Below are 24,307 nucleotides of genomic sequence, written 5' to 3' on the forward strand. Positions count from 1 at the left end.
TTGTGTGCAGTTCTGGTGTCCTCAACATAAAAAGGACATGGAACTGTTGGAACAAGTCCAGAGGAGGGCCACAAGGATGATCAAGGGACTGGAGCACCTCCCATATTGAAGATAGGCTGAGAAAGTTGGGGCTGTTCAGCCTGGAGAAGAGAAGGCTGTGTGGAGACCTCATAAGCAGCCTTCCAGTATCTGAAAGGGGCCTATAGGGATGCTGGAGAGGGACTGTTCATTAGAGACTGTAGTGACAGGACAAGGGGTAATGGGTTAAAACTTAAACAGGGGAGGTTTAGATTGGATATAAGGAGGAAGTTCTTTCCTGTTAGGGTGGTGAGGCAGTGGAATGGGTTGCCCAGGGAGGTTGTGAATGCTCCATCCCTGGCAGTGTTCAAGGCCAGGCTGGATGAGGCCTTAGGTGACATGGTTTAGTGTGAGGTGTCCCTGCCCATGGCAGGGGGGTTGGACCTAGAAGATCTTAAGGTCTTTTCCAACCCTAACTATTCCATGATTCTATTCTATGATTCTATGATTCTACATAATACCACAAAAAAAAAAACTGTAGTAGAAATTGTAAGCAAGAATAGAAAAGAATTAGCCTGAATTTTTGTTTTGCTTATTCAGCATACTGTTCAAAAATTTCTGTGAAACTACTCAGCATAGGAAACTGAAAATTTTAACTATAAGCCTAACCTCTTTGTATATGTCTATCTACTAATGATTGGTACAGAGAGCCTCATTACTAGCTGATCATGTTGTAAGTATATTCATATGCATTACCTGAATGGTCCACTATTTGAAAACGTGTTTGTACAACTTAAAATGTATGCGTTTGTAAAATTCAAAATGTAATTTACATTGTTTGTACAGTGTAAAAATGTACAATGTGTACATGCCTAAGTGCAGAATGCACAAATAGAAAATGCTGTAGAAAGGAAACATTTCCTTACCACCTTGTGGAATAGGTCCAACCATCTAGTTCCAACTGCACCTTGAGTGCTAGGCCTCAAATACTCCTTCTGAACAGAAATCACTAAAGGTCTGAAGTTGGAAGTGACCTCTGGAGGTCATCTGGTCCAATCCCTCTGCTCAAGTGGGGCTACCTAGAGACAGTGGCCCAGGATTGTGTTCAGATGGCTTTCAAGTACCTCCTAGGGTGGAGACTCCACAGCCTCCATGGGCAGCCTGTCCTGTGCTCAGGCATCATCACAGTAAATTAGCATTTTCTGATGTTCAGAGGGAGCCTCCTGTGTTTCAGTTTGTCCCCATTGCCTCTGGTTCTGTCACTGGCCACCACTGACAAAAGCCTGGCTCCGTCTTATTTACTCCTTCCCTTCAGGCATTTATATACACTGATAAGATCCCCCTGAGCCTTCTCCAAGCTGAACAGCCCCAGCTTTCTCAGCCTTTCCTCATAAGAGGGATGTTCCAGTCCCTTCATCATTTTCATGACCCTTCGCTGGACTCCCTTCAGTATGTCTGTGTTTCTCTTGTACTGGGGAGCCTGAAACTGGACACGGCACTCCAGGTGTGGCCTCGCCAGCAATGAGTAGAAGGGATGGATCACCTTCTTTGACCTGCTGACAATACTTCGTGTAGCACAGCCCAGGATTCCACTCACCTTCTTTTCTACAAGGGCACATTTCTGGCTCATGTATGTCCAGAGTTAAGACTGAACTCTCACTAGAGCCTGACTTAGGTCATGTTATTGTGTTAATGTTACTTACTGACACCTCTCCTGTGGTGTTTACTTAGGTTACAGTAAATTGGTCCCTCTTTTTCTTTAAAGGTTTCTAGCCAATGGGTATTGGCAAACAGGGCATGAAAACGTGGCTAGAGTATAACTGATATTTGCTTAAGTTTGAAGAGGATTTGAATTGAGCTCTTAGACATGAACTGTCACATGTGTCACAGGGAGTGTTCATCCAGGAATCAACGGCATTGCCAGTATGTCAGCCCTAGATACTTCAGTGCTCACTGAAGCAAGGCAGAACAGTGTTTCAAGAGAAGCTCTTCGGAGGAATAGCTCAGTTTCAGGACATGAGTGGGTGCATTTATGAAAGTGCTACCACATAATTATATATATAAATTTAGCTTATTCAGGAAGGAGACAAACTCTGTTTACCAAGCATAGTCTATATCTGGGCTGAAATAAAAGAAGGCTAATGCAGGGAGTGTGTGGTATATATAGCTTGTGTTTTCAAAATCTGCATAGTTTATTTAGGATCAGGTATTCACATCTCACCTTAGTAGGTCAAAATATTTATGAGAATATGATGAAAAGCTATTGGTTTTCTTTTCATTCTCTGCCATGGTTTTAGATGAGATATTGTAACACTAAGATCTAGACATTAACTTATATGTAATTTTAAAAAGATTTGTGAATAACCAATTTCAGAAAAGCTTTGATCTTTTCTTCGTGTTTCATTGGCTTTTGTCAACTGGGAGATGTCATATGATGATACCTCTTAGTCATGGAATCCACATAGGTGAACTATATTTCCCAGGATAAATAAAACCTAAAAGCTATGAGACCACCAGCCCAATAAGCCCAGCTGGCTTTCATAACTTTAAGGCAGTTTACTCAAGCTAGGTAGCAAATCAACATAGGAAGACCAATGCAGTCTGTAGCTCCATTGAGATGTGATAGTTCCCAGTGCACAGCCACAGGAGAGAGGAAGGTGCTATGGAGAGTGGCTCCGACTAATACTCTTTTTTCTGTGAAGGAAAAAGGCAACAACAAAAAGTCAATGTTTCATATGCCTGTAGTTTGTAGTATGATTTAGGAAACATCTCAAGGCAGTATTTAATTTCTTTTCCAGCTCAAATCATTGTGTTATCCACTGATGTTGCAAGGTCCCTGGTATCTGTTTTCTACAGAAGTAATACAACTATATTCGGGAAAATGCATACTCCTACTTGTAACAAATTGCTCTAGCTTTCCTTATGGACAGAAATAAATTTTATGTAAGTTTCTAGCTATGAGCTCATCTTATGTATGCTAATGTGTGATTATTTGCCACATGGCTAACCTTTCTTTAGGAAGGAGTTGCCTCACAGTCACTAACAGGCCCTAAACTCCAATCAGCTTTAGTATAAATCCAGTAGACTCTTCAGACCATGCGTGGTAGACGATAACTGTTTTGACATGGCATGAGTTTACAATATAGAAATGTTTGTTTTATGACAAACAGGAGTAAGATCAGATGATCTGTACTTGCTCATTTGGTTTCCTCTTTGAACTGAATGGCCTTTTTGTACCTACTTTTCTTCTAGGACCAAGTTTTACAAGCAATTCCTCCAGATTCTCAGGATAAAAAGATAAAGTTGCAGCGTCTATGCTGTATTTATTAACTCTCAGAAAGTGTATTTGAACAACTCAATGATAAAACCAAAGTGAAATACATTGTATCTACTGGAGCATCTCTAAAAATAAAGCAGAAAATGAGTTTTAACACTTCTGGGGCACAAGAATTTAATAAAATTCATAAAATGAACAACCTGTAGCTTGTGGTATACCTACCCTGGTCAAATACTGAAGTGACAAAGTAAACTGTTTTCTAAAAATAAATGTACAGCCCATTGCATTTTTATGGCAAATTTTTATTAAAAAACAGATGTTATAAATAAAACCTGAAGCTTTAAGACACTTTTGTGAGATTGAACTTGTAGGTATACAAACTTCAGTCTCATGGGCAAACTGAAGCACTGGTGGTGCTTGGGAGCAGATCGTGGGAAATCTGTGAGGCAGCAGGGCAGGGACTTTGCTTTGCACAGCTGTGTAAAGACTTGCCATAATAGCTGTCTGTAGCAGCAACCCCTGCTCTGGAGGAAGCAGGAGGAGCGCATGTTCTCCCTCCTCGAGGAAGCATAACGCTCAGCAGAGCTCAGGAAGAGAGGAGTGAGGGATGTGGCCTTGTATTTTGTCTCTGCTGGCCTGGAAAACAGTGCACCAAGGGATGCTCTTACAATGGTGCAAAACACACCAGTGACAAAGCCTTCAAGGAGACTTCAGTGCCCTGGCTAGTTTCCGCAGTGCCGCTTCTGTCCTGCCCCGTACTGTGACACAGTGGGAGGCCACCACACTGCCACAGTCTACCTCAAGCGCCAGGGCTGACCTCAGCCATTAATGCCAGTATTTCAACCTCAAAATTTGCCTTCCTTGTGCAGTTTGCAATAGCGTTTTTTAAGCAGTTTTGCATAAAAACAGTAGATAAATGCATTTTCTGTTGCTCTTCGGTTGTATTTTTTAATACGACTTGAATACCTCACCACCATCAGGGACAAGGCCGGGTGCCACTCACAGCAGCAGGGCCGCGGGGGACCCTGTGACTCGACACGTCTCAGCCGTGCCATTATAGCCACCACGTCCGTCGTCCCCCTCGTCCCTCCCGCTGGGCTGTGGCTGAAGGCGAGCGAGCCGCCGCAGCGGGGGACAGCACCACCGAGGAGGCCATTTTGCAGCCGCTGAGGGGGAAAGAGGCAGAGAGAGCAGGCGGCGGGCGCAGCCAGGCGGGACCCGGCCCCCCGCGGCAGGTAAGAGCCGTACCACCTGGCGGAGGCACGCGCTGCCCGCCGGGGCCATAAGCCTGCTCCCCGGGCGACAGCCGGTGTCGCGGGGGAACGCACGCCGGCGACAGCAGGTGAATCCGCCCTGCAGGCCCCGGTGATCGCCGGGGAGCCGCAGCTCCCCGCCCCGCGGCGGGCCGGGAGGGCAGGGCTAGGTGCGGCTCGGGCGGCAGGGGGCGCTGTCCCGCCAGGCGCGCCGCGCGGGGCAGGGGATGCTGCAAAGGGTTAAGGAGCGGGCGGTGGAGCCTGGCTGCTGCTGCCGGGAGAGCGGGGAGAAGTGAGCGGTGCAGGGGAAAGAAAATACAGCTGGGCAGGCAGCCGCGCAGCGCCCCCGCGTCTCCTTCCCCTCCCGCTGCTCGCCCGCGGGGAGAGCGCGGGACGCGGCGGCCGGGGCGCAGCGGCGGGACGACAATGCAGCAGGCGGAGAAAGCAGGAGGGGCAGCGCACGGCAACATGGAGGGAGGCGCGGAGCGGGCCAGCCCCTGATGCGGCTCTTTCTCCTCCTCCTCCGGGCAGCAGCTCCGGCGGCTATTCCCTCCTTGGCGGCGGCTGGCGGCGGCGGGTGGAAATGAGCAGATCGGCGGCGCTTCTCCTCTGCCTGCTGGGCTGCAACGTGTGGAAGGCGGTGACCAAAACCTTAGGGGTGCCTGAGGCAGCTCAAGGTCGGTGCGGGAAGGACGGCGGGACTGGCCCGCTTTGTGCGACGGCCCCCGGGGCGGTGGGGGGCTGCATTGTGCGGGCGGCGGCAAACTTGGGGGGGGGGGGGGGGGGGTTGCTGGCCGGGGATTTGGCTGTGGGGGAACGGCGATGCGAGATCCAGCTCCCACCGCCCGCCGGCTGCGGGGCGCATCGGGGGCGCCGCCCGCTGCAGAGCCCCTCGGGCCCGGGGTGGTGGAGGCAGCCCCGGGCGGAGGCGGGTGCCAGCCCTGCGGCTGAGGAGCTTTTGTTAAGCGAAGGAGCCGGGGCTGCCGCTGGCCTCATTGTGCTGCCCCCTCCCTCCCTTAGCGCCGCCGGAGCTGTTGCATAGCGCCCCTCTATCCCGGCTCCTTCCCTCCCACTGCGGGGCCCGACGCGGGGGTGAGAGGCGGGCTGAGCGGCAGTAGCGGCCGCAGGCCCCGTCCTTGGCAGTGCGGGAACACCGGGCTGCGGGTTCGCCCCCCGGGCTGGTGGCGCGGCTCAGCCCGCCGCCCCGGGACGTTTCCGGGCCTTGGCCGGGCCTTTTGTTCGGCGAGGTGGGCTGCCCGCCTGCCGGGCGGGGGCCTGTCACGGCGCCGGGCGGCCGTTGCCCCCCTCAGTAGCTGGAGAGGGATGCTTCCCGGCTGGGTAGGGCTGGCCTCCCCCTCCGCCGTCACCCGGGCGGGAGCAGAAGCCGCGGCGGGGCAGTGCCCTACCCCTCTCCGGGGAGTCCGCAGCCCCTGAGGCTGCTCCTGGTCTTCCTCCTGGTCCTCCAGGGCCGGGGTCCTGGCCCTGGTCCTCACAGGTGCCATGGTGTGGCGTCCCCTCGCCGGCTCGGTGCACCTGCCTTGCAGCCCTCTACCCGTATGGAAACTCGGCGTGGGGAGATGCTCCCCGTGCCCTCGGCCTTGCTTTTAGGGTCAGGAGGACACACCTCCTTCAGCTTCCTCGCGCCTGGCTCTGACAGGCATCCTGTGGCAGCAACACGCCTGCCGGGACCACGGCTATGCTAGGAAGCAGAGAACTTGACTACCTAAGGGTACGAAACATGCTAGGAGGAAATGCATCCCCCTCATGGTCAGTGTTAGCCGGGTGGCATGCGTTGTCAAGAGGTGAAATGCGTCATCTAGGATGAGAGATCGTACGCTGGCTTAGCCTTCGTGGTGATGGGTTAGTTGGCAGCATTCTTCCTGCTGTGGCTGGGTAGAAATACACCGTGCAAAGGGTATGCTTATGTCCAGTTTCCTCTAAGCTTTCCTGTCTCACATGTTAAGAATCAGTAAGTGATTCTTGCCACAAGAAGGAAAACATTAGAAGTAACCGTTTGAACTTTAATGGTTTTGTTTGCAGAATAGTAAAGTAAGGTTTGTGGTGTAATAAGATCTAGGTAGGCCTATGAATTCTTTACAGAGTATTCAAAAAGTATTGGTATCTTGTTGCAAAACCTACCATACTAGGCAGTCTGACAACAAATGTTGTGTCAGATTCTGCCTTTTCCTAAGGACGAAAAAGTAGTGGTTCTGGAATGAGAAGTACCAAACTGTAACTCAGAGACCAGTAGACTTGAGACTATACTGTGTGTATTGATACAGGTGTCAGAAAAATAGAACTGTGTTCATCCCTTGAAGTTAGCACTTCAAATACCAGTGTAATAGTTAAATCTATTTTCTGTGTCATATGGAAAATCTTTTTCTTATATATGATCAAAGTGGTCAGATATTGGGCAAATTAGTGCCTTTCAACTGCCCTGTTGATCTCATCTTGTATTGTCAAGTTCAGTTCATGGTATGTGGAAGAACTTGTCTATGTCCACATCAAGCCTGATAGCTGATTATTTAAGTAATAGTAGCTATATCTATGAATGGAGAACATTTCTGTCTAAATAGAATGGTCTAATTTTATCTTTGGTGTAGGAACATAGAAGCTTTCATAGATAGCATCACTTTCCAAAGTATAATTATGAGCCAAATCTTTACTTTTTGTCATGCACATCGGTAAGTGGGTATGTAGAGCTAATCTCAAAGTGTATTCTGTACTTACCATCTACTTACCACAGGTCTTTCTTTTGAAAGTTTATGCCATACCAGCTTGTAGCCTTGAATAAATTCCTTATCACCAGGTGTGAACGTCATTTGGAGAGAAGTGTTTTAGTACCAGTCACATTTCTTGCTAGGATACTGAGCAGGGTAAGTGCTAAATAGCTGTGAAACCTAAACCAACTGTTTTTTCCCCTCTTACCCTTTTAGCACCCTGGTGATAGTTGTAGGTACAGGTGAATGGCCATTGCCAAAGTTCAGGGATGTCTGCAGATGACTTACTTTCCCCTTGTGGCTGGGAAGACAGTAGTGAAAAATGAAGAGATTGGAATAAAGCTGGAAAGTGAGAAAAGCAGAGGATGCCATCGTGGAGTAATTGGTTCAGCTGCAATATTTATTGCTGGACAAGTTGGAAGAGACTGAGTCGGAAAGCCCTCCTCAAAATGGGACAGATGATATGTTAAGATGTTCCATGCCTGTGTTAATAGACCGAGTAAATAGGTCTTGCATTGGGAGACATTTGAAAGTGGGATCTGTAGTCGGTGTTCTGATTAAGGAAGGGGTAAGGAGTGATGCTTTGCATCGAGGGTTTCTCTCTCTCGCTCCTCTCAGCCGTATGTTCAGACAGTCCCAGCCTCAAACTCTGCTCTGCCAGGCTGATTACGTAATTCGTGAATACGAAAAGCACTGGTAATTAAGCTCTGCAGTTAGCACCCTATTTAGAGAATTGGATGACTTTGGCACGCTGTTACCTTATTTGACTCATTATGCAGATCTTTCGTGGCCTCTGAAGGTCACAGAGGTACCTTTTAAGTTTCAGTAAGTTACTGTCTTTAATATGGTAAAATCCTCCACACACGTGAGTTGTTCATTTTTGTCACTGTTGGTGCTTGGAGCCCCAGCAGTGAGGTGGTTAAAAGTCCATGAAGGTACACTTTAGGATTGGTACAGCTTTACCTCTTTAACTTCTTAAATACTGAAAACCTGACAAGTGTTTCAAGTGAGGACTAATTTATGGGTTTGAGAGGGTTTTTTTTTGTGGGGTTTGTTTGGTTTTTAATTGTTCTACCAAGTATTCCAGAACTTAAATTGGTTTCAATACTGAAATGAATGTGTAGAAATTTTAATTGTAACAAAAAGCCAAACCAACCTTTAAATGCATTCCTAGACTGGTGACTTGTCTGATGGGTACAAACAAAAGACACAAGTGAGTTTTCTTTATATGAATTGATCCCTTTTAAACTTAGGGAGCTTTGGCAAATAGTAATGTAAGAGTTATGTGAAGAAGTAACACTAACCTGGGGGAATGTAAGCAAAATGGGTGTAATGTTAGAAGGGGTTAAATTTGTCATCTGTAAACTTTGCTTCACAGTAGATGAGGCCACCTCATTTGTAGATGCTATGGAGGCTCTTCTAGGAAAAAAAATAGGATATTGTGGTGTAGTTCAGAAGTCCAGTATGACTTTGGTATTGTTTTTACATCATGTGTTGGTTGATCTTCAGATTTTGATAGTTGTTCGAAGAAGTTAGGAATAACAAAGTATAATTTGAGAAATAAATAGCAGCCACTTCAAGGACTATACTACTAGTAGGTGAATATGCTCAGGATATCAGCTTTGTAATCCCAGAGTGAGATCAGGCAGATACTTTTTTTTCCTAGTACAATGGTGGATAAAAGTTCAGCTGTTGCTTCTTAGTTGGAATCTGCAGTATTTTCTCCTTCTGTGCACATGGAGGACAGGAGGGTTGATGCTCGAGTGATGCTGTTTGAATTGCTTGCCTGCCTTGCAAACAGCCATTGTATTACTTGAGATTGTAAAAGCTAATTTCGCAACCATTTCAGCTGGATGTTTTGTGAAGGCTTCTTTTCTGGACAGCACAGTAACAGCTGTGAGGAGGCCTACAAGTTCCTGTGTTGGGTTTTCTTTTTTTCCTAAGCCGGTTATCCTGAATTGCAGTTTTAGCCATGATGATACAGTTTAGATGATGCAGAAATAGTCTCTCTTTTTCATCTTGTGCTGCCATACTGCCTCATCTCGATCAGCTGCAAATTACCAATGACCTTCAAATGCGAACTTTTATTTCATTGAGACCACAAATGGACTCATAAGAGTAGAAGCTATAAAGTGATTTAAAACAGCACAAAAGATGATGTTTTCTTTTAGTGTAGGAGCAAATTGTTTACTTAGTACTAGATACTGTTGCAAAATCTCCATGAGGATGGGATATTCATTGGTTTTGTTTGTTACAAGATGCAGGTAAGCGTAAATTTTTTTTTTCTGATTTCTTTTTCTTATTTACTTTGAACTACTAATGCCTGAAAATGCCTAGTAACTGATTTCTCTCAAGTCAGATGAGTAAATCAACCTGGGTAAGCTGAGGGTTTTTAACTGCAGTCTTTTTCTACTAAACATTTGTGTTTACTCTTTTGACTTGTAATACTTCCCAGTAAATGATTCAGCTTACCTTAAATAATATGTGTATACACTTGTTAAATGACAGCAGATTCACATGCTGGCTTTCCCTGTGGTCATTTGTCTACTTGTGTCTTAAGATGGTGTTAATTACCATGTGTCACCTAACAGAAAGGTTGAAACAACCTTTCTCCCTTCCCTTTTGTCTTTTTTTTTTAAACCTCACACTGACACCTCTTACTGCATGAGACTGGAACCTGGTTCATTAAAGTTTTAGGGATGGCTCCTTTCTGGGCCAACTTCTGGCCAAGTGAATGGTTTCAGATAGCAGTCCCCTCTCCACAGGAGATCTTTCTGGTATCAGTGAAATGCAATTTTACCCTATGCTTCTTAATTTAACAGAATTACCTGGGTATATATAGTTGCGTGCTGGGGAGGAAGAAGGATTGTGCATTTAGGTTTGTTGAAAAACTTAAGAAATCTCCAGTGGTTTTGATGCATGAAGGAGCCAAGGTGTAATTCTGCCTACTGCCTGTACAAACTTCACGAGTTTGTCCTGTCTCTTGTCTTCTGTGCCATAGTCTTGATGCGTGATAAAAACTGAGGGGAAAATGCATGGCAAGGAAATTCAGTGCGTAGGTCATGCCAGTGTAGGTATGCACAGAACCTGGCATCTTGGTGGTTCATCTTTAATGCCATTTCTTAACAACCCTTCTTGAAGTTTGACTGTTGATAGCAGACTGGTTGGGAATGATCCTTCTTTTCCACGTATCTCAAATTAGTACGTTTGATCAATACAGTTGTGTTGTGTATCTTGAGCTGATAATTAGGAAGATAGTTAACTTTTCCCATCAACCATAGGTAAACTAAATAATCTCTTTGGAATGCTTGCATCAAATCAAAGTGTGCACTTTCAGTATTTGTTACCTTATACACCAATTACCTTATGCATGCTACTTTTTTGTAGCATTAGTTTCTCTTGCCTTCAGTACATATCATTTCTGGTTTTAGATATGAAGAAAGGCAACTCCTGAGAGAATTGCACTGTTGGTATTCTGCTGCTCCCACAGGTCTCAGTGGTTTTATCATTTACCTGTCAGGAAGCACAAATAAGGGAGGCAAGAAGCCTGTGTAAAGGGTTGTATTTACTAGAACAACTGAATTTAATAATACTAAATATAATACTAATAACATACACTAAAATATTTTGGTTTGGGAAATACTAAAGAGAGCTGAGTGCTGCTTATTTATTCCTTCATAAATTCCAGAAACATTTTCCTGTGAGCTGGTTTACATTATGTTTTCAGTTAATACAGTATCAGGTTTGTTGCACATGGGTAATAAGTACTACACACATGCTTTTTACAAACACCATCTGTAGTTTTATGGGAAAATGGAAAGATACCTGTATAGTTGTTAATACAGACTTGTAAAAATATGAACATACTGTAATTTCTTGTTGCATTTAGTAAGCGCATTGAATCTTTCACTTTAAAATGTTTAGACAATCATATTTGATATAATGGTGAGTCTGTGGTCTTGGAAGCAGCATGTAAATATATTTCACCTTAGAGCTACATTTTTACTTCATGTAAAATGCCAGTATTCTGATTCAGATATACCTGTGTCACTTCTTTCCTAGCTTGAAGAGCAGTGGATCTTGAGGCAATCTGAAGGAAAAATTAATTTACACACAGTATGGTCTGTAAATTTATCTCCCTCACTAGTTACTTGGGAGATCGGGTGTATTTAAACAGAACTGCTTTCAATATAAAGTACGTTTTGAGTAGAAGCAGTCTCTGCAGGCAAGGCACAGAAGTCCCTGGAAATCCAACACTAAAGCTATCTTTTAATTGTTCCTGCTCTTAGCTTTTGCAGTTCTGTAAGCTGTCACTGCCTGTGCCATGCTGCAGAGGCATGCTAGGGAGTGAAATCCTGTCTATGGATTATCTGTATACCTCATGCACCAAGAGGTGAAGGCTCCCTGTCACTCCAAGTAGGAATCTATGATGAGACCTCTGCTATGCTACTGTAATGGTCATTTTTCGGGTGGGGAGGCAAAAGCGCATGGCAGGAGAGGGGATACATGTAAACCTTGCTGGACTAGTGATGACTCTTATAGAGGCCACCCTCAGCCTCTCTGCCCTGTGGGAACCAAGCTTCTTCAAGGAGACACAGCTGCAACTGCTGTTAGCAGGGAGGAAATAGGAAATGGAGTGTGGGGGAAAGCTCAGGGGAAGGAAGTAGCAGCATCCTTTTGGCTTGGGGACAACAAAGGAGCTGAATCCAGTAAGGTGCAAAATACTTTCAGTTTTCTTAAGTTCTGGCTGCAGAAGTGCTGAGAACCTATTGTGTGGTAGGTGTAATACAGTAGCAATGCTTAACAGTAAAGGTGAGCTTACCTTGACAGTCACTAAATTTTGAGACAAGAGGTAGAGTAATAGAGTCCTGCTTTGTTAAAGAAAACAAAAAGGCCTTTCTTCTTCTTGAAGTAATTAACAGAGGTGATAGCAGTGTTGGGAGCTCCCTCTTGTTTTATCCCACCTTTGTGGCTGGGATTATCATTACTGGAAAAAAGGTCTCTTTCATCCTTTATAAGAAAGGGTGTATACTAATGCAGCAACAAGTATTTATCAAATGATGCTGTGAGACTTGATTAAAAAAAAAGAACAAATGAAGGTAGACACTATATTTGGACTGCTGCTGGAAGGAAATTAATGTATCAGCAGTTTTGTCCAGCTCTCCTGCACTCTAGCATGCAGTGTACAGTTGTTCAAAATGAAAGGTTAAGATCCAAACATCTCATCTCTCAGTCTGTACTTGGTACCTGAATGTAAAACTTGTCATGTGAGGGGTGTGCACCTGTCAGCCCGGGTGAGAGGTGTCCTGCCTAACTTGGGTCTGCAGTCTGCGAGTGTCTATGACCTCTTAGCTAGTCATCCACAGCCCTGTTACAGACATGAAAATCTGATCTTTTCAGTTAATGGAGCCAAGCGTCACTCCTGTCACCTGGAGTAAGCGCGTTTGATCAGGTGGACTCTGCTGTGTGGGTATTCATTGACTAACATGGCAGCCTAGACAAAGCTGTTTGTACTCCCATTTAGTCAGATGAATTCTCCCTCAGATACTTTTAACTGGAAGTTTCATCAGCTTGGTGTTGCCCTCTGGCTCAGCCTCAGAGCTGCTGAATATGTACCATGTAATAAGCTGTGTGAAGGAACACACACACACGCACTCTTGGATTACCTGGCTGGGTTATCTTGCATTTCTCAGGACTCAAGCAAGTTTGAGTTATTGTCTATTTACATTTCTAAACCATTTGTCTTTGTACATTATGCTTATGAGCCTAAGTCTTTCACTCCCAAGAGTAGATAAACAAAAAGAAGGGTTTAGAAACAAGTCAGGAGGCTTGCAGAACTGTTTGGGCTTGTCTGCATGGTTTTTTGCCTGCATGGTTTTTTGCCATATTTTTAATTAGCCTTGTATTCCCAGGAGTTAGTTTATTCTGGATTAAGCTGCAGTTACTCTCACCTTTGTCTGTTTTCTCTTACTGGCATTCTTATAAGCAATGTGGTAAACTAAATCAAGGAAGTTATTCAACTGAAAACTCTATACACCAGTTTAGTCTTTACCTGAATCACTTCCCTTTGGGAATTACACAAATGCTGTTGCTGATGTGGAGGAAAGGGCTGAGAGGAGGAGACAGAGGAAAACAAGGATTTCAAGGCAGCAGTGCCAGTTGATGCAGGATGAAATTGTAGAACTGTAACATAAGATACAGGACACGACATTTAAAAAGTTGACTTTTAGAAGTTACTGCTCAAAGGACATAGCTATTGTCTGAAAATACGATACCACCCCATTGCTCAAAAAAAGGCATGAAGAACTTCTTGAAAACTAATTTGTCCACCGTCGACAAGAAGTCTGAATTAGAGCAGTGAATAATGGCAGACACTGACATACGTAGAATCATGGAATAGTTAATTAGGGATGGAAAGGACCTTAAGATCATCTAGTTCCAACCCCCCTGCCATGGGCAGGGGCACCTCGCACTAAACCATGTCACCATGCACCAAGGCTCTGTCCAACCCGGCCCTGAACACTGCCAGGGTTGGAGCATCCACAGCTTTCTTGGGCAACCTGTTCCAGTGCCTCACCACCCTTACAGTAAAGAACTTCCTCCTTATATCGAATTTAAACTTCCCCTATTTAAGTTTGAACCCATTACCCCTTGTCCTATCACTAGTCCCTAGTGAAGAATCTCTCCCCAGCATCCCTATAGGTCCCCTTCAGATACTGGAAGGCTGCTATGAGGTCTCCACTCAGCCTTCTCTTCTCCAGGCTGAACAGCCCCAACTTTCTCAGCCTGTCTTCATACAGGAGGTGCTCCAGTCCCCTCATCATCCTCATGGCCCTCCTCTGGACTTGGTCCAACAGTTCCATGTCCTTTTTATGCTGAGGACACCAGAACTGCACACAATACTCCAGGTGAGGTCTCACAAGAGCAGAGTAGAGGGGCAGGATCACCTCCTTCGACCTGCTGGGCACACTCCTTTAGATGCAGCCCAGGATACGGTTGCCTTTCTGGGCTGCGAGCGCACACTGAAGCCGGCTCTTGTTCAGTTTCTCATCAACCAACACCCCCAAGTCCTTCTCTGCAGGGCTGCTCTGAATCTCTTCTCTGCCCAACCTGTAGCTGTGCCTGGCATTGCTCCGACCCAGGTGTAGGACCTTGCACTTGTCATGGTTAAACTGCATGAGGTTGGCATCAGCCCACCTCACAAGCCTGTCAAGGTCCCTCTGGATGGCATTCCTTCCCTCCAGGGTATCAACCGAACCACACAGCTTGGTGTCATCGGCAAACTTGCTGAGGGTGCACTCAATCCCACTGTCCATGTCAGTGACAAAGATGTTGAACAAGACCGGTCCCAACACCGATCCCTGAGGGGCACCACTCGTTACTGGTCTCCAGCTGGACATTGAGCCATTGACCACTACTCTTTGTTTGCGGCCATCCAGCCTGTTCTTTATCCACCAAGTGGTCCATCCTCAAATTGATGTCTCTCCAATTTAGAGACAAGGATGTTGTGTGGGACAGCGTCGAATGCTTTACACAAGTCCAGGTAGATGATAACCCCTGTCCATCAGTGCTGTAGCCCCATCATAGAAGACCACGAAATTGGTCAAGCAGGATTTCCCCTTAGTGAAGCCATGCTGGCTGTCACCAAGCACCTTGTTGATTTTCATGTGCCTTAGCATGCCTTCCAGGAGAATCTGCTCCAAGATTTTGCCAGGCACAGAGGTGAGACTGACTGGTCTGTAATTCCCCGGGTCATCCATTTTCCCCTTCTTGACAATGGGGGTTATATTTCCCTTTTTCCAGTCATCGGGAACTTCACCTGACTGCCATGATTTTTCAAATATAATGGGCAGTGGCTTAGCAACTTCATTCGCCAGCTCCTTCAGGACCTGTGGATGGATTTCATCAGAACCCATGGACTTGTGCACATTCAGATTTTTAAGATGGTCTCGAACCAGATCCTCTCCGACAGTGGGCCTAGGGTCTTCATTCTCACAGTCCCTGCGTCTGCCTTCCAAGACTTGGGTGGTGTGGTCAGAGCCTTTGCCAGTGAAGACCGAGGCAAAGAAGTCATTGAGAACCTCAGCCTTCTCCAAATCCTGTGTAGCCAGTTCTCCTGAGAGCTTCCTGAGGGGGCCTACATTCTCACTAGTCTGTTTTTTATTCGCAGTGAACCTATAGAATCCCTTCCTGTTATCCTTAACATCCGTAGCCAAGTTTAATTCTAACTGGGCCTTAGCTTTCCTAACCTGGTCCCTAGCTTCCCTGACATCATCCCTGTACTCTTCCCATGCCACCTGTCCTTGCTTCCACTTTTTATAATCCTCTTTTTTCATTTGAATTTTCCTCAGTAGCTCCTTATCCATCCCAGGAGGTCTCCTGGCCCTCCTGCTGCACTTCCGTCTAGTTGGAAAAACATGGTTGTTTTGCCTAAAAGAAGAGTTTGTTCAGACAGACAAAAAAACTCCCTCATTTCATATAGGAACCCAGCCGGGGCTGTCTTCTGCAGCCTACACCAACATCTCCAGTAGCAAACTGCGTGACTGTCCCTTTCCCCCCAGATAGACCACTCAAGAAATAAGCCTATGGGAGAGAGACCAGCAGGCATTCTGCATTTCCAGGATCTGGACAAATGTGCTGGGGGGATTTGTTGCCAGTTTCTCAATCTCTGCCCTCTGTACAGAACCCTTACGCGACACTTTGCTGAAGTTTCGAAAACTGAGCTGAGTCAGTGTCTTGTTATTCTTGGGTGCTGTAGGGAAGAGCTGCTCAGTCCACCCAGTTTAAACCGAATTGGAATCAAAACACTTTATTTAGCTATCAGGAACATGGAATTAGGCAGCAGTCAAGTGATGCGGTCAAGTAGCAATACAAGAGGTAAACCCCCAAACTAGACACATGAATGTTAATAAACACGAGCAAGTATCGAAACACCCTGTGGGAGAAATGCAGAAGGGATTTCTGAGTTTCTTTCTTCTTCCCAAGAAGAAGACCTCAGCATAAGCAGCATAGTAGTAACTGCCACTCGGTGTATTGATGAGGGATGGTGAGCAGATCCTGTATGCTCTCTGCTTTTCTGCAGCGTTCATGCAGAGGGAACTAAAACCCCATTCTTTCTTTCACCTCTGGGATTGCCACACTCAAATGACTGTACGTGGAATAAAAGCCTTTACAGATACAGTCTGGACATAGGTATTACTTTACAGGGACAGCCCGCAGCGGTGCCCAGTGTGTGGCTGCCATGAGCAGGGACATCCCCCTGGGTCTCCTGGGCACAGGCACTGCCTCAGGGCCAGCACCCCAAAGGCCTTTCTCCAAGGGATGCTGGGTGAAGGGGCAGCAGCAGCAGGGCTGCAGTAGGCAGGGCTTGCGGGGTCCCTGTCGCCCCTGTGTCATAGTGCCAGCACCCGGCAACGCAGCATCACAGTGCTTTGGGGCACTATAAAGCTCGGTGCCTTCCACCAGTGCTTCAGAGCTGCAGCGCCAGGCACTGAAAGGGTTCTTGCTCCCAGGCTACATCAGGTCAGCGGCATTTTGCTCTTCTTGGGAGCCCCTGAGATGGCTCCAGGTGGAGGCAAAAGAGGCAGTGCCAGCGTCCCCTTGTCCCCTCAGAGGCATAACCAGCCCATGGAGCGGGAGCAGGTCTTGCTCACGTGCTCAGGGAGTAGCCGATTGCCAGCACTGGGGTCAGGAAGGAATTTTCCCCCGGGGCAGATTGGCACCGGTCCCCGGGGGTTTTTTGCCTTCCTCTGAGCACTGAGCATGACCCCTTGTCAGGGCTCCTCTGGTCCTGGTGCTCTGTTATCACCTGGTGCTCATGCTCCACGAAGGCGGCCCCTCGTGTCCTGCAGCTGGGGGAGGAAGGCTTTTTTGCCCCCAGGTGGACTAGCAAGCATCCCCGGGGTTTTTTGCCTCCTCTGCAGCTGAGCAGAGCCCCTTCATGGGGCTCCTTTGGGTGACGGTGTCCTAAAGGCAGTTGCTCTTGCTCCATGCAGGTGGCCCTAATGCCCCGCATCTGGGTGGAGGATGCCTTCTGTACTCCCAGGGTGGCCTCAGCGTGGCCCTGGGACTTGCTGTTTCTCTCTGTTGCATTGAGCACCCCCCTTGTCAGGTTTCCCCGGCCCATTCTGGCTGGGTTCTTTCTTGCACTGCTCTCGCACCACCATGGCACCGCTCCTGCCATGGCTTTCCTTTGTCAGGCTGCAAGAGAGGTTTTTTTCAAGCTAGATTTAAGGATGCATCAGCCTGCTGCTGACTGCACATAGGCATCAGGTTAATCCTTGTGAGCATCAGCTCTGAAAGAGGTTGAGAAAAAAAAAAATAGAATCTAAACTAAGCTAGACTAAAATTAACTAACTGAAACTAACCTAAATTAACCTCACCTAAACTAAGGTAAAATAACTTTGTTTATAAATAAATAAAATACTCCTTCCACCTTTAACCTGACTTGTGTCCGAATGGAATGGAATAGAACAGTTAAGAACAGAGCAGCTATGATATGTTACGCATATAGTTCTGAATGACAAGCTGTGACCTGAGTCTGAGGAAGTATCTGCAGTGTAGGTCCCAAGGGAGGCAATGGCAGATGATATAAGACTCTTTCAGTTGTGACTGTCTCCACTGGGACAGGTTTTTGTCCCTGCCTCAGGTACTTCAGTTTGTACCCTGCCTTGTAGTTTAAACAAGAGCTTCACCCGCAGTTTCTGCTTAAGTGAGGTATGGGATGCAGCATTCATCAGTGTTTCTCCCAGTTGTAGGGTAATGGGTGGGTTAGTATCTGAGTCATCTTTTCTCTGCTGTCTGGATGTCCCAAATAGGTTGAGAGGAAAAGATGCACTTCAGCTTATTTAAATGCCATAGAAATGCTGAGGGCAGCTCTGGGCACTCAGCATAGCATTCTGGTAAAGTAACTTTTGTCAGCTAGCTGTGAATGCCCGATTTGGCATAGTTAGTGTATGACGCCTGATAGCTTCTGGTCACTCATCCCTGACCTGCCTGTTAGCCGGAGCAATTCCCACTCTCCACCAGGTAATTGCCTTGCTTTCCTTAGTTACTGCTCTTCTGCGTTGATGTCTGCTAGATTAGGGTGTCTGCTGAGAGATAAGAAATTTTCACTCCTTATCCTACCCTTTCTCCTTCTGTCCCTGCGTTAGCCCTCTTGTGACATGAAAGGCTTGGAGTGGGGTTGCTGCAGACAGGCAGGAAAGTCTGCTAAGAAGTGTTCATGGCCGTTTCATGTTTCTGTTGGGCAAGCATTGCTAGGGCAATAAGTGGTCCAGGAGCTCTGGAGACAGGACTGGTGGTCTGCAGGGGGTGAGGCAGTGAGGGCAGGAACATGCCACCGGGCAGCAAGGTGATAAACATGTTCAGGCGCCGTGTTGTGTTTGCACAATGTGTGGCATTGGCTCAAGATGGGAGCAGCAGTCGCTCTCTTTGCCTCCCTTTGAACTGTGTTCCTGGCATGTTCTGAAACCTGCTGAGCAGCATGCTGACCTGGGCAAATATTACAGTAGTTTAAAAAGCTACTTGGGGTAATAATGTTTAAAGACACAGTGAAGCACAGCAGTAACTGTATTGCTCTTTTAGCTTTACTGCTAGCACCCAGAGTATTCTTGCAACTCAGTTTATTTCAGCATGTGGTGCTGTATTTGAGGTCCTGGCAAATAACTTAAGTTTGAACCAGTCTCTAGGTTCATGATGTAGGATTTACAGGAGCCAGAAACACAGATGGTCGAAATGGGAGCTGTATTTTTGTTGTTTTGCAGAGTGCCTGTGTATGGGGACTGTGGGGACTTTTTTCCCTACTTTTAAAACTTTAATATGAAGACATTTGTTGTCTTCAAAAGTTAAAATTTCCTTTGTTCTTCCAGGACAATTATTCTTTCGTATGCTGCTAGTTAAAACTTTTTAGAGGGAACTATGGCAGAAAACTTATTCAGTGTAAATATTGTTCTTAGCAGTCCACCTGAAAATTGAAAATCTGCTTGCTTCCAGCAGCCTGAAGCAGTAGGAGCAAGAGCTTCTAATGGGATGAATTTCAAGTTTACTTGTTGCTGCAAGCTATTGAGTTATAACTGCAGCAGGCTTTGGAATATTAAACTAGTAAAAATACTTAAAAAATCAGTTTTTGAAGGAAGACACCATGACACCATTGGAATTCTTCATGAAAGCTAATAGTTTTCTAGACATTTGGTTAGATAAGGACTTCCTTCTTCAGATCAGATATGAGTAGCTATCTGTCTGCTCTGGGAAGCTTTACCTCGACGAAAACTACTTGGCACTCTTCAGCTATGTTCAAAATCTTGCTGGAGATCTTGTTTTAATTAGTAATTTTACCTGTGAGTCTGCAGTTAATCTTTCAGTAACATTCTTGCTCACTCTCTGTTTTTAAAGTGTGGTTTACTGTTGCTGCCGAAAGAGCCAAGTGAGCCCTCTCAGCAGATGTTCTCATTAGAAAGGGGACTGAAGCAGTGCCATATCTCAAGCTAACTTTCTGCATGGAAAAAATCCTTGGGTTTTGAGGGGTGAGGGGCTGCAAGCAGAGAGTAGAGCAGTGTTCATGATAGTGTCCTAGAAAGGTAATGGTTATTCCCATGTGCAAGTTAATGCATGCTTTTAAGTGGCTACTCCATACGTTTGTAAATTCATCTGTGGTGAAGAAGAATCCAAAAAGATGTGTATCGGACTCTCTGATAAATAAGTGATAGCCCTGTGGATTCCTCCAGAGCAGCAGAGAATTTTTGTTTACATGGGTGATTGCACACAAAGATTCTTTTTAATATCCGATGCATTCAGATATTAAGGTTTTTATCAGTTAGCCACTAAGAACTGATCAAATATCATCCTTCCTTACCTTAGCCTAATTGCATGGTGGAGAATATTGAAGCTCAAATTCTTACGGCCAAGCTCTCAGGTGTTACTTAATCTGCATGCCTGTGCCTTACAAAACTCTGGTGATTCTAGCATTTCCTAGAAGGTGTATATTGAATTGGAGGAAGAGCAGATGCATAGTAGTGTTTCCTGACCATGATGCTGACATGAGGCAGAAATTTCATTGCCTCACTTTTCTTTATGCCATTCTGTCTACTGCTATACAGTAAGTAAGGATATGCTCTTAAATAGTCCATCATGAAAGAGCTTTGGTACATCTGGGGACTAGCTGTAAACAAATAGTATCTGGCAGTATTGGGTTGCAGGGCTGATTAGTGCTTCCTTTCTGGTGTGTCTTTGTGGTGATAGCAAAGTGCAGCCTTCATTACTCCAAATCTCGTTAAAATTCAGAAGATCTCTTAACGACCCAAAGGAGGTGATGCATGCATTCGCCAAGAGGAATAGCACTTTCTCTTGCTGAGTTTCATCTCTTAAGTTATTCTTTATAGCATCTTGAGTACATAATAAAAGTTAACAGTAATAAAAGAATGTATCTTTGTGGAAACACTTGTCGCGTACTCCCTAGTCACAGAATGAGGAAGATACGTATGTTGTGCAGAATATAAGGTCAAAGAGTAAAGAGAAAGAGCAGTGACCAAGATGGCACATTGTCTAAGTCAGGGCTGGGAAGTAAACCAAGGCCACACAAGAATCAGGTCTTAATTCATGCTAGTTTTACTTCAGTGATTAGGGGGATTTTAACAAATTTGCTGATAGTCATGGTAGTTTTTCTTTGGACCCTTATGAAATAATTTCTGGATTTAGTCACCCTTTTCTTGCCATCCCATGCTTTTCTTTGTCACATTTACATGAGTGAAAAGGATGAAGCCAGAAGGCTGCCTGGCAGTGGGCAGCGCAGTGGTGTGTCAGCGGTCTGGGCTGGTTTTTGGCCTCCTGGGAAGGCAGAGAGCTCCCTCCTGCTACACTGATGTTCAAATTTGAGGATATTTTTTTTAATAAGTAGATACACAGCCAGTATGTATATGGCAAGCTTGCTTTCTATCCCCCAAATGGATGGCAAGCTTGGTTTCTGAAAATACATATATTGTATAAAAATATGTATGCAGTTGGGGGTAGGGGGAAGACAAGCATGAAGACGATAAAATGGCATGTTAAAATTCCTCCGTAGGAAATGAAGTTTGAATGTGTTCCAGCTACAAATACTAAGAAGCTTTTTCCTTTTCCTCTTGCTCTTTTCCTCCCCTTCCCTTCCCTATGGAGTTGATCTTAATTTTTAACTTCATTTCAGTCTGCCAGAAGACAGCCTACATTTTCAAAAGCAGTCATGTAAACAAATCTGTGTTTCAAACATACTCACAAGCTTGATGTTGTGAGTAACATGAGAATCTCATTTCATGTTCTTAAGCATCAGGAGGATGAAACGCTTCAAATCCAAAGTGCTGTTAAAAGAGTCGGTACTTGTCTGTAGTTACAATGCAGAAAATACCATAAGAAGCAATTATCTTAATTCAAAGAGTAAGGCAACGCAGATAAATGTTGACTTCAGAGAAGTTTGCTGATAACTAACTGAGCTTGTAAATGATGTTCTCTCTGTGCCTAGTGTAATATTTCCTTTAGCTTTTTTAAATTTTAAACCCAGACTGATGACCCATGATTTTGTGAGGTAGCCACGTATTGCATTCACAGGACCTGTTTGCCTAAGGGGGTAATAAAAATACTGCGTGTTTTATACCATGTTAAACAGCATAGGGAAGGAGAAAATAACTTAATGATATGTCCATTGATCCCTTTCCTTGTCATGAATTATTCAGCCACTGGTATGATTGTTAGGTTTTAGAGTTGCTTTTTTTTAAGCCTTGTAAAGGTATTATATAACTAGGTATTATATTGATGGTAGGCATTACTGTCACACCTTAATTTATTTCAGTTTGACTTAATTACCAGGTTTCCAAGACAATATTATTAGCTTTCCTGAATGACTCTGAAAAACTATGAATTCAGTGTTTACTTCTGCTAGAAAACTGGGATGGATGTAATTATGGGTTGGACACCTCAACATTCATGCACACATGTGCAGCCGTGCGCACATGCTTGTCTTGTAAGACCATATGGTATGAATCAAAGCTTACCTCAGTAGTAAAACTGTAATGCATTTTCCATCATTGTCAGTTATGCGTTCATGGCATGGTACTCTGTACTTTGAACAACTTAAAGTTATTGTCCTTTATAAATGGTCATTATTCTATGAAATTAATGTGTTATCCAGGGTACTTGGCTTCAATTTTTTCCTTGGATTGCTGCAGTTATTGAAATAACACCAGAAGTTGCATCTTCTTTTCTGCTCACTTGTTTCAAAGCAGCTTTGGCTTGCAGACATACACAGATGTGTTTATTCTTTCTTGTTCATGGCAGTAGATTTGAAATAAATCCTTGCTAGCACATAGAAGGCATGTGAATTAATTGAGTGTGTGAGTACGTGTACTTCCTTTTTCAAAATTTTTAAACAATCTGTTGAAACCTTTAATTAAGCATCACGGGCTTCTGGTCTTTTTCTTTTTTTTCCTGTAATTTTCATGGTATTTGCATACTATTACCAGGAGTTCATACAAATTTCAAATTTTCTCAGAAAAAGTTGATTTTTAATATTTCTCTGCTTTAAGGGGGTTTGTATTGCCCACATACAGGGGCTTGATTTAGTGATACGTGATGTTTGTGTGAAGGTATAGCCTTTCTCCATAGGTGCAGAAAAGAGGAGCTTACAGGAAAAAGGGCATTGATTTGTACAATTATAAACATAAGCATTTCTTTTTCTTAGTCAGTTGTGTAAAACTTCTATTATAGGTATTCAGGGTCAAGATTGTGGGTTGGCCAGTGTGATGCCTCGCTGTAAAAAGGGCAGGAAGGAAGAACCCTGGAAACTACAGGTCTGTCAGCCTGACCTCAGTGCCGGGAAAGGTCATGGAGCAGATGATCCTAAGTGAGATCACAAAGCATTTACAGGAAAACGGAGGAATCGGGCTCAGTCAGCTTGGGGTCATGAAGGGCATGTCCTTCTTGACCAACCTGATCTCCTTCTATGATAAGGTGACCTGCCTGGTTGATGAGGGAAAGGCTGTGGACACTGTCTGTATGGACTTAACCTTTGACACTGTCTCCGACAGCATTCTGGAGAAATTGGCTGCTCATGGCGTGGATTGTAGATTTTTGGCTGGGTTGGAAGCTGGCTGGATCGCCGAGCCCAAAGAGTGGTGGTAAATGGTGTCCCATCTAGTTGGTGACCAGTCAGTAGTGGTGTCCCTCAGGGCTTGGTGTTAGGGCCAGTGTTGTTTAATATCTTCATTGATGATCTGGACGAGGGAAGCGAGTAATTTTGCAGATAACACCAAGTTGGCTGGGAGTGTTGATCTGCTGAAGGGTAGGAAACCTCTGCACAGGGATCTGGACAGGCTGGATCAAGGAGCAGGGGCCAGTGGTACGAGGTTGAACAAGGCAAAGTGCTTGGTCCTGCATTTGGGCCACAACAACCACATGCAATGCTACAGGCCTGGGGAAGAGTGACTGGAAAGCTGCTCAGTGGAAAAGGGCCTGGGGGTGCTCATTGGCAGCCAACTGACTATGAGCCAGCTTGTGCCCAGGTGGCCAAGAGCAACCTGGAGTGTATCGGAAATAGTGTGCTTAGGAGTACCAGGGTAGTGATCATCCCCTTGCACTCAGCACTTGTGAGGCTGCACCTCAAATACTATGTTCAGATCTGGACCCCTCACTACAGGAGAGACATTGAGGTGCTGGACCAGGTCCAGAGAAGGGCAACAAAGCTGGTGAAGGATCTGAAGCACAAGTGCGATGAGGAACAGCCAAGGGAACTGTTTAGTCTGGAGAAGGGAAGGCTCAGGGGAGACCTCATTGCTCTCCACAGCTACCAGAAAGAGGTTGTAGTAGGGGTCAGTCTCTTCTCCCAAGTAACAAGCGATAGGACAAGAGGAAATGGCCTCAAGCTGTGCCAGCAGAGGTTTAGATTGGATATTAGGGACAGTTTCTTCACTGAGAGGGTGATCAGGCATTGGAACCAGCTGCCCAGGGCAGTGGTGGAATCACCGTCCCTGGGAGTGTTCAGAAACTTTGTAGATGAGGCCCTCAGTGACATGGCT

General features: G+C 45.3%; 2 protein-coding genes and 1 long non-coding RNA gene across 5 annotated transcripts in view; 2 read left to right on the forward strand and 1 right to left on the reverse strand.

Moving 5' to 3' along the window:
- Positions 1-24,307, reverse strand: part of OLAH (oleoyl-ACP hydrolase) — a 221,580-nt gene that overhangs the window by 56,922 nt on the left and 140,351 nt on the right. The window lies entirely within an intron of this gene.
- The window catches only part of FAM171A1 (family with sequence similarity 171 member A1), a 96,828-nt gene continuing 76,313 nt past the window's right edge, over positions 3,793-24,307 (forward strand). The window contains exons 1-2 of one of the 3 annotated variants that reach the window (XM_061468372.1): positions 3,793-4,530; positions 5,080-5,225. In XM_061468372.1, the coding sequence (XP_061324356.1) occupies positions 5,132-5,225 (94 nt within the window). In that variant the 5' untranslated portion in view covers positions 3,793-4,530; positions 5,080-5,131. Of the gene's footprint in view, positions 4,531-4,746; positions 5,226-24,307 lie in introns of those variants that run through there. The other 2 variants (XM_061468374.1, XM_061468375.1) reach the window with 2 other exon arrangements.
- Positions 7,324-24,307, forward strand: part of LOC133276964 (uncharacterized) — a 36,926-nt gene continuing 19,942 nt past the window's right edge. Inside the window, exon 1 of the long non-coding RNA XR_009746062.1 lies at positions 7,324-7,617. This is a non-coding gene — a long non-coding RNA (uncharacterized LOC133276964). The remainder of the gene's footprint in view (positions 7,618-24,307) is intronic.

This window comes from Pezoporus flaviventris, unplaced genomic scaffold (assembly GCF_033815535.1).
Source record: "Pezoporus flaviventris isolate CSIRO_AGI_PZ_B2104156 unplaced genomic scaffold, CSIRO_AGI_Pfla_v1 ptg000047l, whole genome shotgun sequence".
Taxonomy (NCBI): domain Eukaryota; kingdom Metazoa; phylum Chordata; class Aves; order Psittaciformes; family Psittacidae; genus Pezoporus; species Pezoporus flaviventris.